The sequence below is a fragment of the Dermacentor silvarum genome, chromosome 8 (genome assembly GCF_013339745.2).
Source record: "Dermacentor silvarum isolate Dsil-2018 chromosome 8, BIME_Dsil_1.4, whole genome shotgun sequence".
Taxonomy (NCBI): Eukaryota; Metazoa; Arthropoda; class Arachnida; order Ixodida; family Ixodidae; genus Dermacentor; species Dermacentor silvarum.
Genome location: NC_051161.1, coordinates 170,257,499 through 170,272,148, shown reverse-complemented (window position 1 = coordinate 170,272,148; position 14,650 = coordinate 170,257,499). Strand labels below are relative to the sequence as shown.

Genomic DNA, 14,650 nt, shown 5'->3' with positions numbered 1-14,650 from the left:
GCTTATTCACCATACTTATTCATCTTGCTTGCTTGCAACTTTGTTACTTGCACTGTATTACTTTGTTTTTGAAGAGAACTTGAGGTCGTTTAATTTAGCATTTGGCATTATAACCAAACGCCGCGCTTCATGCTCTTTGTCAGCAATGTCATTGGTAATACAGGTGCCTTTGGCAAAACGTGTGGTAAGAAAGTTGGAACGTGAACGAGCAAGTACTCTAGTCCTATACACCTTTTCTGTGAGTGCATATCGTTGGCGGAATAAAGAACATTGCATGCTAGCACCGCCCTGATATGGTTCATAAAATGAAATTGAAATGTGCAGAATATGAAACCTACGAAGTAGTGCTTCCTTAATGGGAAAATGAAATGAGGCTAATTTCAGCTGCACTAGTATATAGTACACGTATATAAATAACGAGAGAGCCCCTCTTACCATGACAACAAGCTTCGTAAGCCAGAAGAGATGCAAAAACGAAAGCCAAGTGGTGACTACCCCGCCTTGGATTTCCCGGGTGAAGCTAGCACTGGTATTGTGCTGTAAAATTTGTTGAGGACCGTGTCCTTCATTTGCTATTCTAATAATCTACTTAAAACCACAAAATTGAAGAGTGTTTCTTTTTAGTAATCCTTTAATGTTCCTTGCTTGGTTTCGCACAGTGCCGCTGGTAGCATGTCGCTGTTTAATTATGTTCGCTGCTGCCGTCGTAGCTTGCTGCATTTAATAACTTATTTTGCTCCTAGATTTTATGAGTAAATGATTATGTGAACTCTTTAAAGAAAACTACGTGCGCTAGGTTTAGTTTTTCTGTGTGCGCTTTTGTGGAAGGCTTACACCTGCTCCGATGGCTGCTCCCAAACGCTGAAGGGCATTCCCACCACTGCTGTAGCAATAATTCTGAGATTTTCGCTGCTTTGGCTAAATGCGGCATATATTGTATCCAGTATCGGCCAACTTTGCTATTACACTCGCTTGTCAGGGTTGCCCGTGAGCATGACGTTGACTGTATCATGATGGTGGGACGTCAGTGAAATGACAAATGCGGCATGACCACATTGAGGTGACTATTCTTGAATGATGGCGATGGTATAACGACAGCGTGGTGCCTATGATGGTATGAGGACAGCTAGATGACGAAGCTGGAATAGCGATGGCAGCACTATCACGATGGTATGACAACGGATGCATGGCAGCGACTGTCTTGACGACCGCGCCCTGACAGTGACGGCACGACAGCAGTGGCATAATCACCGAATGATGACACTGTGATTACGATAGAATCATGAATAAAAAACTATGTCGATGGAATGACAAAGGCGGTATCATGATGTGGGCATGACGATAATGGGATGATGCTTCTGAATGGTCTTTTTCAATGGTCTGTGTGATAACAGCATGACGATGACTGTGTGATGACGGTGGCATCACGAGAGCTTGATGACGAAGTTGGAATGGTGACGATGGTACGACCACGACGGCATGATGACGACTGTATGACGACGGTACGATGACGACATAATGATGTCATGACAACGGTATGAGGACAATGCAATGTCGAGTGCATGGCGGCTATGGCGTGATGACTGTATAGCGACAATGGGTTTACGACGACGGCGAGTTGGATGATGAAGCTGGAGGGACACGATAAAATGATCACAATGCTATCACGACGGTGGTATGACAATGAATGCATGATGACAGCATGACAAGGGTTCGATGACAAAGCTGGAAAGACAACGATGCAATGACCACGTCAGCATCACTATCGCAAGCACGTACTTGGTGGCCAAAGCTATTAGTCAACTTGGATCATTGGGTTGGGGTAGGAATGACGACGACGGCGTGACGAGTCGAATGATGACGATGGAAGGACCACGACTGCCTCATGGCCAGGAGCACTTACCTAGTCACCTAAGTGGTCGGACAACTTGGGCCACTCGGCCAGCATGAGAGGCTAGCGAGATAGGTAGGCTTAAAACACCCTAAGTAGTCAAAGAATTCTAATCACATTGAATTGTTCATTCAGTACTTGTTTAAAGGGGCCTGGCAACACTTTTTGAACACGGTAAATGAGTTAGCATTGTTGCTGACAATACTCTTCAGTGCCTGATACCTGCAGAAGGAAGCCTACATTTTCTCTCAAACAACTGTTGGCTTTTCCTTCACTTTTAAAGCCCAGAGCATTTGGCAAGCTTGTGAGGCACCAATGCACCCTGACCATATTTCTTTTAAATATCACACCTCTCGCAGGATTGAAAACAGGCGTTACATGATGTTAATTATCCTGTGCCACCTCACTCTTGTCTAATGGTGTTGTTTGCTGTAGTCTTCTGGCACTAGCTGGTTTTCTTACTGGCACACAAATAACTGTCAGTGACTTTTTATGTGTGTCCCATGCATCCTTACGCTATAGCCAAACCAAGAGCAAGGAAAAATTCTCGCTAATAAAGAATGACAAACACTTGGGACTAGACGACAGCTTATGTGGGATGAACCCTTTGTACATACCCCTTAGTTGCAAATGGCACCAGAGCATGCGAGTGGCGTAAAAAATTCTGAAGAGAAAATTTAACTGTCTATTCAGAGCAGCTGATGTTACTTCAAATGCAAAGCTCATCTAGTTCACTTTTACAGCAAAGCTGTACTGGGTGCGCGAGGTATTTGAAAACACGTTGGCTTCAGGCAGAGAAGAACATCTCCAGCAAAAATAGACATATTTTCACCAAACTCTGGGAAATACTTCTTGCGGTTTATTTCCACAATTACTCAATGAATCCGCCATCCACAGCAATAACTGATTTAATCAGGTGGTCCTTAGATGTACGCGATTGAGTCGGCAATGGCAGCCGTCAGTGAGTCTTTTCTATTATGTGGCTATTTGTTGGCCTCTCTCTCAGCGACAACCCATATCGGATTTAAATCTAAAGAACTAGGAGGCCACAAGTTGGGTATGACGTGGTCGTAGAAATTGTCAGCCAGCCACTGCTGCATGACGCAGGCAGTGTGGGCGGGAGCCGAATCTTGCTGAAATACATAAGGTCTTTCTTTCGAAACAGTCTCTATCCAGGGCTTTACAGCAGTGGCAAGCACCTCCACGTATACAGCAGCATTAACGCAGAGTCCTGCAAAAAAGTGTGGCAGCATGATGTCACCCTCGTTGCTGACGATGGCTTACACCATCACAGACGACGGGAATTTTGTGTGCATCACCGTAGGCACCTCATCAGCGCTTGTGCAAAGCTACCTGTCATTACGGTGGTTAACTTTTTGGTCTTGGTCAAATTTCTTTTCATCTAAAAAAAAAACCGCATTCCAAGCTCCTCAGGTCTCTTCAGCTTGCTTAGCAAGCGCTTGGAATGGAGCAGAGGATTCTCCTGAGTTTTATTGGACCTGAATTGCCCCCTCCTCATGACATAAGAATGGTAACTCAAGTCCTCGTGCACAGTGAGCCTGACAGTTGACTCTGCGTCTTGGAGTTCCCTTGCAATGGCCCGCATTGACTTCCCTGGGTCGTCACTCACGATAACTTGCAGCCGCCAGAGAAAAATCAGGGGCTCTGACGACGTCTAACCGCTGACTGCTTTTTCCTTTTCGCCACAGATGCCACGTCACCGTTAGGACACATCATTTCCAATTGCCAGGGCGACGAGGACTGCATGGCGTTTCATTTGCTGCGTCAACCTGTACGCTTCCATCTTTGAACAAACTGCCCAGTATGAATGATAAGGGGTCAACCAACAAGAAGCCGCACGTTTATGTAGATATGATGAGCCTGCTGGTGTCTATGGGGATAAGGAATAGTGTTCTCAAATACCTAGCACACTCGTTATATGGCTAGTTTCCAGCGGATCGATGTCCATAGACCAAAAATCCCCAAGATAGTGCAATACTGGGTCGACCCGCGGCGGAGGTGAAGGAAGCTTCAGACACTTTGCCAACTTGCAAAAATAAGTTTATTATCTGGGTCCAAATGCAACCCGTATCAGATATTAAAGGGATATGGACAGAAAAGTTGGGGAGTGGTTTTTTTGCGTCGGAAAAAAAAGTTGAACCGTTGAAAATGACAAATACAACAAGCTGCTTTGAAAAAAATACCGAGAAACATCATTTTTTTTTAGATTTTCTGTTGCGCCTTGCCTCCAAGCGGCTGCCGGCAGAAGCTGAATTTTGACGTCGTAACACCCACCCACCCACCCGCTCGTGCCCGGTCAAGGTGTCGGCCACAGCCGTCGCAGTGTTTCCGAGGGTGTCGGTCTCTTGCAGCATTTGTTTAACACCTTTCGGCGATCTTCGCCCGTGGTCCACCTGAAACATTATCCTCGTCGGCGCTCCGCACAGGTGGTGTGTCTTACATGTGCCTTCCCGTGGTTGTCATTCAGTATTGACACGGTCATCACGGTGGAAGGAAATGCCCAGACATCGCTGTTATAACAGCGTCATCGGGTCAGGACACGCCGTCGCATACGTTTCCCAGAGACGAGAAGGTGCGTAAACTTTGGATACCTGCCTGTCAGCCATCACGGCCAGCCTGGAGACCTCTAAAAAATGACTACATTTACGCGAACCGCTTCGTCGACGATGATTATGTGACCAGCCCGGCTGTGCTGGCTGCCTTGGCATGCAGCTCAAAAGGCAACGCCTAAAGCCTGACGCTGTGCCCATGGTCATCGCACGAAAACAAAAGGCAGAAATGATCAGTGGAAAGTTTAAAAAAAGGAGGCGAAAAGATGTCGGTACTGTTTTCCTTCACTTGCAGCCTTCTTGTGCAGTTGCTCATGCCGACGCCATAAACTACTATTCGGTCATACACGCAGTGCTGAAGTACCCCGCAGCTGTCTTGCCTGGGTGCGCTCTTGAAAAAGCAACTTTACAGAGGAAATGACAAATCATTCTTGCACAAGTGTCTGGTGCAGAGCAAAATCTTCGCGCTACGGTTGGCGAAAACCTGACCAGCACGTCCACGACCGCCTGCTCTTCTTCGTCACTTGACGCAGAAGGCTTGTAACCGTAAGTGGTAATATGCCTTGCCAAGTTGGAATGGTCCTCGTCTTCAGACGTGTACTCATCGCTGGTAGAGGCACCAGAACTCGAATCCATGCTCGCGACGGTGGCGTCGGCGCGCTTCGAATGACCGCAGCCGGCCGGCTGGCTATCCGACGAGGGTGTCGTGACGTCACGCCTTCCAACTCGCGTGGGTCGGGCGGCGTGGCGCGCGCTCACAAGAACGCGAAAAATAAAGCCATCGGCTCAAAAATGAGCTAAGTGACTACTTTTTTTTCAGTGTAATCGCACACCAAGGATTCATTTTCAGCATTTTTGTAAAATTTTTATATTTTGTGTCCGTATCCCTTTAAGCTGATAAGAACAGATACTATATTTTGACCCGCGTCGGCCATGTCTACGTTCGCACCATACGCCATCCCGCATATTCAAACTAGTGCCTACCAATCTGAGTGTCTTGCGTCCTCTGACGTCGGGCTCTACGTAGGCTCCTTTCCTCAGTTCTGCTCCGACTGTGAAATGGGTAGGCTGTGCGTTGTACGGTCTGAAGAACAGCGTGACTACTACCAAGAACGATGGCACGAATAGAAAAGGGAAGGGGTGTGGCGGTGGCAGGAGACCACCGAAGATGAGCGTAAGCGTGCTGCCCGCCAGATCTGCGAGGCGGAAAGAAATGCAAACGGTCCATGTGGCCCCGATCCCGCAAACTTGGAACGTTCCATCGGAGCAATGGTCAATCACCACATACACAGCTTCACTGGTCATCCACCTTCACAGAGTGGAATGGCACTGAATTTTTTGAGGTGATGGACATGTTTTGTTTGCCCAAGTAGTTTTGATCAGCATTGGTATTGCCGAGGATGGTGTTGCTCTTGCCAGAGGCCCTGGTTATTGACGTCTGAAGAAATCGGAGCAATAGTCATTGTGTTTCGTGGGCTGTCTCAATAAACGGAAGCGTTACAGGACCACTTTTATTTCCGTGTCATTGAATGCATTGTATTAGTGGCAAACAAAGCAAATTTTATTTCCATAATTTTTTTCGCAAGACGAAATCCGGGCTTTTATCTTCAAAGTACTGACAGTTTGTGTTTTCTTTTTAGCTTTTTCTTTTGTGGCATAGCTGTCAAGTTCCTTTGGTGAAACATTGGCTCTAGTCCTTGTATGACCACCGTTGATCAAGATCACCTCTTGTGTAATGTTACAAGTGTTTGGTTGGTTTTGTAAGCACCAGTGCCCTGGAAGAAGGAAACAAGTGTTTCTTGCTTCCTAAAAATGTCTTTGCTATTTTCAATTTTATTTTGTCTTGATTATTTAATGTGTGAATATTTAGCGGAATTGGACAAATAAAGTGGATTCCACCATGTTTCCAGTGCATATTGGAAAGAAATAAGTGACACTGAGGTTAGGAGGCAGTGTGTATGCATGCACGAGAGGATTGCTAGCAGTGCGCTTTCTGTGATCCAGTGATAGCCGACTTGTGTGGACGACTTGGTATAGCACGGTGAGAAAAATTTGTGGGCAAAGGCAGCCCTTTCGAGCGGCTCTGGCCCAACCACGACAATGCAGTTTTATTGGTGTGAACGATTCGTGTTAAATGGTATGAGATGTGGTACCCAGGGAGTGTAGAATGCAGGGCAGCATTTGCTATGGCAGTGGACACTGTTGCAGGTGCAGAGCTGCTTCTTGCTATGGTTGCTCATTGATTTGTACCTCTGCTTTGCAGGTGCTGGGGAATCTGGGAAGAGCACCATCGTCAAACAAATGAAGTGAGTGGCATTTCCTTCTTTGAATGCACTTTGCATCACTAAAGAGAAAAATGAATGGAGCTGTATTGGGGGCACTTCTACAACACACAAAAAGGCACCTCGAGAAAAGGCTCCAAAAGCGAGAAAAGATGCGTTGGTGGCAACATCTTGTGGTTCCTGCACCAGCTTGGCATGGTTTTTGATGGTGTCTGCATAGGGGGGGGGGGGGGGGGGGGCTAGTTCGTTGTTTATCGGCAAACATAGATCTCATTGTATTTTGAAGAAGCGAAAGACTGAACTTAACAAGCCCTGAGAACATTTGCTGTACCGCATCGACTGAAATACAAGGCAGTTTGTGACTTCACACTGACGTGCAGGTTTCGACGTGAAATTCAAGAAATAGAGGCATATAGGCGTGGCCTTCCTTTATTCTTGCCACAAAATTGAATGTAGGGTTTTGAAAGAGCACTTAACTGATTTTGAGCTTCTCTTCAGTGTCCCTTTTAATAATGGCAGTAGTGTTGTGCTGGCAGTAATTGACAGCAGCAGGGATTGGCTGGTCAGGGTCATAGTTTGCTACCTAGAAGCAATAGTGCGGTAGGCTATGTGGTGGCCTGGATGTTCCTTAATGAGCGCTTTGAAAATGTGTTTGGTGATCAAGAGGCTGTTGTTGCTAAATTATGTAAGAAATGAGTACTCGCACTAGGCTGTGAACACATAGCTGGCTGCTAAATTTTGAGAACGCACAACAAGGTCAGCATTCATGATGCACTCGTTCCAATAGTGCATTTCTGTTTTCTTTGTTCGCTTGTTATGAGTGGGTGAACGTTGTTGTAACATATATTCAGCAGTACCAAAACTTGTTACAATTGCAACGGAGCTTTATTTGTGCAGAAATGACCATGTTTCAGGCCAAGCGATATTCAGTACAACCTGCGGCCTCCATATCTCAGCATTCACATGGTGTCACGGTGCCCGTTAAGAAACTGGCGTGGACTGTGATGCCTAATTTCTCTCCTAAGTTGTGTTGTAGAAACTCTGATGAAGAAGCTGATGACATTGCCAAGTTCACTGGCAATAAGGATTCAGAATATTTGACATACTATTTTAAAGAGAACGAACACTGACGAAAATGTTCTGTAAGATTATAGCGGAAAGGAAAAGAATTGGCTTTATACAATAAACTTCCGTTAATTTGACTCCAGTTAATTCAATTTTTCGGTTAATTTGATCCCGGTTGAAGGTTCCAGCTGGCACCCATGCATTTCTATGGGCCAAAACTTGCTATTTCAATTTCGAAATTGGCCTTCGTCAATAATTTGAACTTGGCCAGTCGGCACGCACACGCCCGACTCCTGTGGTGACCCCAGTGGCGACCCCAGTGGCGACCCCTTTAGTGGCAGGGTCTGTCTGGGAGGGGAATGCTTCGAACACACGTAAAAAAATATCCTGTCGAAAACGCCTATTTTTGGCCTGCCCTAAGAAGATTTCCAAGCATTAACCGTTGCCCACAGTGTCTGATTAGGGTACTTACCCGATTCTATCAGGTGCCTTTTAACGCAAATTATTCGTGACATTTTTTCCCTGTCTTGCCTCTCTTTAATAATGTGTGGCACCTCTGCCATTGAGCGCAGCTGCGGCTGGATGCTCAAACCACGATGGCATGCATGCTCCAAAGCCAGCCAGCTCTTTGAAACACTCGGCACATGCACTCTGTCGTCTTCTTTCCTTGCGACAGCACTTTGAGGCATCGTGTTAGACCAGTACTTTCCTTCTAGCAGCTTGGGTTGCATAGAAACTGCAATATTGTGCAGACTTCACGCTCACCCAAATCAAATTCTAACTTCGGCGAAGTGCAAATGCTGTCATTGTTTTATATGCCACATCAAAAAAGTTATGCGGATCCCACGCACTGTGGGAATCGACGTAAGCGAAACTTTCTGTGCTGTTTGCTTTGATTGATCAAAATTAGCGGTGATGTGAATGTTTAATTCCGTCAGCGTTTAGTGCAATACGAGAGGGGTGAGTTGATGGTAGAGGTTACCTTGCATGCACCACTGCTGTTTGCGCAGCACAGAGAACACACAATGAGCCATGCTTGCTTGAGTCGTGCGCCGTTGTTCATAACCTCTGAGAAGGTTAGTATTGTCATTGCCTCACACAGCACATCGCATCGTGGCAGAAGTGTTGAGGCTTAATTGAATTATGGGCCCGTACGTACCAAAACACCAATCAGATTACGAGACACTCCATAGTGGCTGCTACGGATTAATTTCGGCCCCCTGGGGTTCTTCAACGAGCACCTAAATCAAAGCACACGAGTGTACTTGTATTTCGCCCCCGTCAAATTGTGTCTGCCGTGGTCGGGACCAAACTCATAACCTCTAGCAATGTCATAGCTTCAAAGCTACCGTGTCGAGTACGGAAGTGCTGAATTGATGTGCGACACCTAGACGCTACGGTGCTATGATTTCACCTGGACGCTACGGTGCTTTAATGCAGCTATGAGCCCGCACGCTGTGCGTGAATTGTCCACATGACAAATTCACATGGTGTTCATTTTTTAGGAATACTAGCAGAAATGTACAGTACCATACGTACCTTGAACTTAAATTTATCCAGTTTGTTTGCAACCGCTGTCGTGCCTAGTAGTAGCGTTTCATCGCCTTCTCACCATCTGACATGGGTGCCGTCGTTCTGGTGTTGTCCCATACATATACACTTGCAACCCACACACACAATACTGAACTTACAGGAACACGTTGGCCCACCTGGTGTCTTTTTCCGAAACCCCAAACAATGCTGGATAGCCAGGTACCTGCAAAATGCTTTGTATAGTGCATCGGATCTGCAGAATTATTTTTTTGCATGAAAATTGGGCCAGAATGTTCCTGTGTGGTGCAGTCGAACATAATATCAGATCTGCCTTTGCGGCGTGTGTATACTTTACAGCTTCACATAAATTTACTGTGGTGAAGTTGACTTTAAAAAAAAGTGACTTTCCGAAACCGACCGCCGTTGTTGCCCATTTTTCTAGCTAAAAAATTGGTTGCGCATTAGATTTCTACGTTGCTTGAGAGCTCTCATGTCATTTCTACGTTAGTCTTATACTTTGGACACATAGAAAGTGCGTCGTGTTCAAAGTAAACAGACCAAAGCAATGCTTTGCTGAGCAAGAAATGACCGCGTGGTCGTTTATTCATATCGCTTATGTGGGCAGCAAGGGAGAGGGAAAGAAGTGGCAGACGCTGTTGACGCACATGCACGATAGCTCACAAAAAGTGGGTTTGATTTGGGGGCGTGGGGAAAATACTCCCAAATGAATCAGCAGTGTGTTCTGGCAATTTTTCTGCATCTTGTTTAATTAGACCTGCTGGATTATTCTATCAATTTCATCGGTGCTATCAGGGTCGAATTACCGAAAGTCAACTGTATCAAAAGAATCAAACAGGATGTTAGTGGTTCAGAAAGGAACCTAAATCGGCACAGAAAGTTATGTAAATCTTGTGAAACTTTGTTTAGTGTGTTCTCGTTTACAAAAGCTTTTGATATGTTTGATACGCATTGTCAGTGCACGTTACTTTGCCACGAATGTTCATGCCTCCAAGATGTGCTGCCTTTGTGGCGATGAGCAAGAGGTGGCCGGTTCGATTCCCCCGCCATGCTGGCCACATTTTAATAGGGGTTAAATGCAAGAATGCTTGTGTGCTTGAATATAGGTGCACTTTAAAGAAACCCAGGTTGTCAGTCGATCTGGAGTCTTCCACTACGGTGTTCCTCATGACAATACTGTGCAGATTCGGGACAGTAAACCCCACAATGTGCATAAATGCTTATATCAGAAACGAAAGGCTGTCATCTCGTGTTGTGTTATCAGCATTAGCAGCAGAGCAATACTTGGCTTGGCTCATAAAAATGCTGGCTCATAAAAGGCAGTTCAATAGGAAATTGCAGACACATATACGCTCCTGCCAGCTTTTACAATTTTATCGTAGAATACCCAGTTTTCAGAGGTTGCTTATGACTCGTTTTGACACCAATATTTCTACTGCTCCTTATTTATGCCTAGTTTAGGGCAAAACTAGTTCCCAAAAATACAAATGCAATCATTGACCATAGCCTGATTTTTTTGGACTCGTCTGTTATATCAACCTACCCGTGCAGCAGCGATACCAATGTATAAGGGCATCCGCAATTTCGGTCACCGTTGTTAATAATTAATGGGCACTTAGTCAAATATTTGTGGCACAGATCATAGTTGCTGTGAGTCCAGGGTAGAATGCCTGTTGGCCGAGGTGCTACAGAACAAAGCCTGTAAGTCTTTCATGAATAGTTATCTTGGGTACTATTTTTCATCAAATAGCAGTATATTTTGGCTATGGCTGTGGTGTTGTTCAAATTTTAAGATTGGCAGGGTCTTCATAAATACATGAGGATTGACTTAAACACAAGTTCTTCTCACTGCACCCATCGACACCTCTGTTATGCCACTGTATACAAATGGTATTGTGCTCACTTATCAGTTTTTCTTTTCTTGGCGGAGCAATATATATTTATTCATTTCGATAACCTGAGAGTAGGGCGTGTGCATTACATAGGGGGGGATTTCAGGTGAGTAGATAAACCTCATTTATAAACAATATAAATCAGACTGGAATACAAACAAATAAACAAAAAAAGAAACACACGGCAAGTAATTTAAACCATAGCCCTCTGAAGGTTAGCACAGCAACTCAACAGCAATACGATGGGCACTCAAACTAACTCATTCAAAATGTGGCAATGAAATTGCAGGGGTTTCCTTCCCAAGAGGGCTCCCCTTCAACAATATATTCGCTCACAAGCAGAGAAGCCACATGTTATCCTTATACAAGAAACCTCTAACGTCACGCTGTCCGGCTACAGGCCCGTAGCGAAGCACGAAGTAGGATGGGGCTTCGCCGTACCGATTAGCAACAAGCTGACCCACATTACTCGCGACCCTAAGAGGACTGCAAGTAAATTCGAATACATAATTATAGAAATCCTCCCCAGCCTAGCGAACCATGAAAGTCTATTCATCCTAAATGTCAACAGTAGTCCCAAAGACCTAAGACAACGCTTTCAAAGCCCTAATCACCAAGGCCACACAACTAGCCCGCGGCTCCCCTTTGATCATAGCGGGTGACTTCTACACCCCGTACCACACCTGGGGCTACCCATATAACACGAGGGGGAGGACCTCTGGCGTGAGGCTATAAACCTAAACTTGATGCTAGTCACGGACCCGGCATTCCCCACCATTGTCGAGTTGTGACACGACACCGGATCTCACCTTTGTCGTGAGCATCGCAAGTAGACGAACCTCGGGGCGGTAGCGGCCACCAGTGTGTAGTTCCTGAGTGGAATGACTGCAAAGTGTCTCCTTGCTGTGCGCAGGATAATCCACGAGTCTGGCTACACTGCGGACGAGTGCAAGCTGTACCGGCCCGTGGTGCACAGCAACACCATCCAGAGCCTGCTGGCCATCATCCGCGCCATGGGGCAGCTCAAGATCGACTTCAAGGACCCCAGTCGAGCGGTGAGCAACACTGGCTCAAGAGAGTGACTTGTCAGAACGACCGTTCGTTGTCAAAGAATCAGGGTTAGCGTTTGTAGGTTTACTTGCACGCCACGAAATAAGACTGGAATGCCCATAGCCGAGTTATTTTTATTACATATTAATATTATTTTCAAATGAAGCGGTACTGACTAGATAATAAGTATGTTTTTGAGTTGCACCTTTACAATTTGTGGAGATCCCTGATTAACTCAAGTGCACAACAAAATACCTCCAAATCAATGTATGCTTGTTCCAGAGAACTCAATGGGAGCGGGAAAATACAGGGAGTCCGAATGATTACTTTTACTGTATCAAGTTTTTGGCTTGTGTACGATGTGGATATGCTGTGGGAAAAGCCACTTTTTCATTAAAGGGATATGGACACAAAATCTGAAATTTTTACGAAAACGTTGGAAATGAATCCTCAGTGTGGGATTACACCGAAATTTAGAGGTCACTTAGCTCATTTTTGAGCCGATGGCTTTATGTTTGGCGTTTTTGTGAGCGCGCACCTCGCCACCCGACCCGCGGGAGTTGGAAGGCGTGACGTCACGACACCCTCATCGGATAGCCAGCCGGCCGGCCGCGGTCATTCGAAGCGTGCCGCCGCCGCCATCGCGAGCGTGGATTCGAGTTATGGTGCTGTTCTAGTAACCAGCGATGAGGACACATCTGAAGAGGAGGACCATACCAACTTGGCAAGAAATATTACCGCTTACGGTTACGAGCCTTCCGCGTCAAGCGACAAAGAAGAGTAGGCGGCCGTCGAAGTGCTGGTCAGGTTTTCGCGAACCGTAGTGCGAAGATTTCGTTCTGCACCAGACACTTAATACAAACCGCATGCACGCGATCTTGCGCGCGACAGCGACAAGTGACGCGATGGAGATGGCTGTCGCCATCTCCATTTTTCAAAGCAGCTTGTTGTATTCGTCATTTTCAACAGTTCAACTTTTGTTCCGACGCAAAAAACCACCCGCCAACTTTCTTGTCCGTTTCCCTTTAAAGAGAAAGCCAACTGTGCTGCGAGATTTTGCCAAGTTGAAGAAAGAATAGTTTTTGAAATGTTTTGAAAGTAGAGAAACTAAAAATACCTTTCACAATTAAAGGTTTTGTAAGACGACAGTTCATTAACTTGATATTTAATTGCATTATGTCTTGGGTGAGCAGTAAGGTGTACATGTTCAAATATATGAAGCTTTTTTTTTTCCTCCTGCAAATGCATGTCAGTGTTTGTTCCAAATAGTGCTCAAAACTCTAGTTTGTTTTAAATATTAGGGTGTGGTAGTCTTCATCAACTTGCTGGAGTGGCAGGCCTCCCCCCCTCTGATTTCCTTGTGGAAGATTTGCTTCTGGAAATGCAAGTAGCCGCTCCAAAAGGTTGATTTCTCACTCCAGCTGCTCGAAAAGGTGCTTTGAAATGGCTTAGGCCAAGCACATTGCTATAAGGACAAAAAAAAAGTTTTGCATACTTGGCAGTTCTTTAATTTTCTGTAAAGTTCACAAATTTGGGCTCGTTTTACAATTTTGCGAATACTGTGTTGAGCTTTACGAAAAATTAATTCTGTTTGCGAAAAAGTTTAAGCTTGTCAGTCTCGAAACTATCTGTTGGAAGTCTTGTGGTGAAAGGACGCCAGAGGGGTGTGCTTGCTTCAAGAAAGTTTCGCAAACAAGTTGCTGAAGCAGGTGAAATTAACACCAGCAAAGCTGCTGAAATAGTGACTGGGGTCTAAACACAGGGCATTGCTTGTCAGCCTCTGCTGTTCCAAGTTATCTGCTGCTTGCGTGCTGTGTCTAAAGTTAAATCATCGTTAATACAGTGTATATATACAGTAGAATCAATTTAACGAAACCTCAAGGGACTGGGGAAATAATTTCCATTTAGCAGTTCTGTTTACTGAGAAAAATGTCTATAGGTGCTGCACTGGGGGTACGTCATACACCACACTGTAGTCAGAAAAATTAAACATCGCGTGTGAATGTTGCTGGAATTGGACTCCACAAGGACTGCCTAAATGTCCGAAATAATTCGTAAGCCACAAAATTCTCCCAGTAGAGAAAAATACAAATGCATTGCTGCACGCACATACCCTGCTTGCATGTGATCTGGCTCGTCTATATTGCAAGCATCGTTATGCTATCACTAGATTACATACAGTTAGTGCACACACCTAATCTGCTTTCCCTGTCAGCGTCAGCTCGATCGTGCTCCAATAGCCAAATCATGCTGGGGTTTCTTCGTAACAGTGGTTTTTCAAGTATTTCCTATGCTTTATTGGCTCTGCATCGAGTATGGAGCTTCTTGACGATGTCAAGAATTTGTAAC

General features: G+C 45.3%; 1 protein-coding gene across 4 annotated transcripts in view; it reads left to right on the top strand.

Annotated features, from left to right (window-relative positions):
* LOC119461834 (guanine nucleotide-binding protein G(i) subunit alpha) overlaps nt 1-14,650 on the top strand; it is a 99,951-nt gene that overhangs the window by 5,097 nt on the left and 80,204 nt on the right. For all 4 annotated transcript variants that reach the window (XR_007468436.1, XR_007468435.1, XR_007468437.1 and 1 more), the window contains exons 2-3: nt 6,725-6,767; nt 12,165-12,306. Coding sequence is in view for 1 of the 4 variants with exons in the window: in XM_037723205.2 (XP_037579133.1) it covers nt 6,725-6,767; nt 12,165-12,306 (185 nt within the window). In the remaining 3 variants the exon portion in view is untranslated. The remainder of the gene's footprint in view (nt 1-6,724; nt 6,768-12,164; nt 12,307-14,650) is intronic.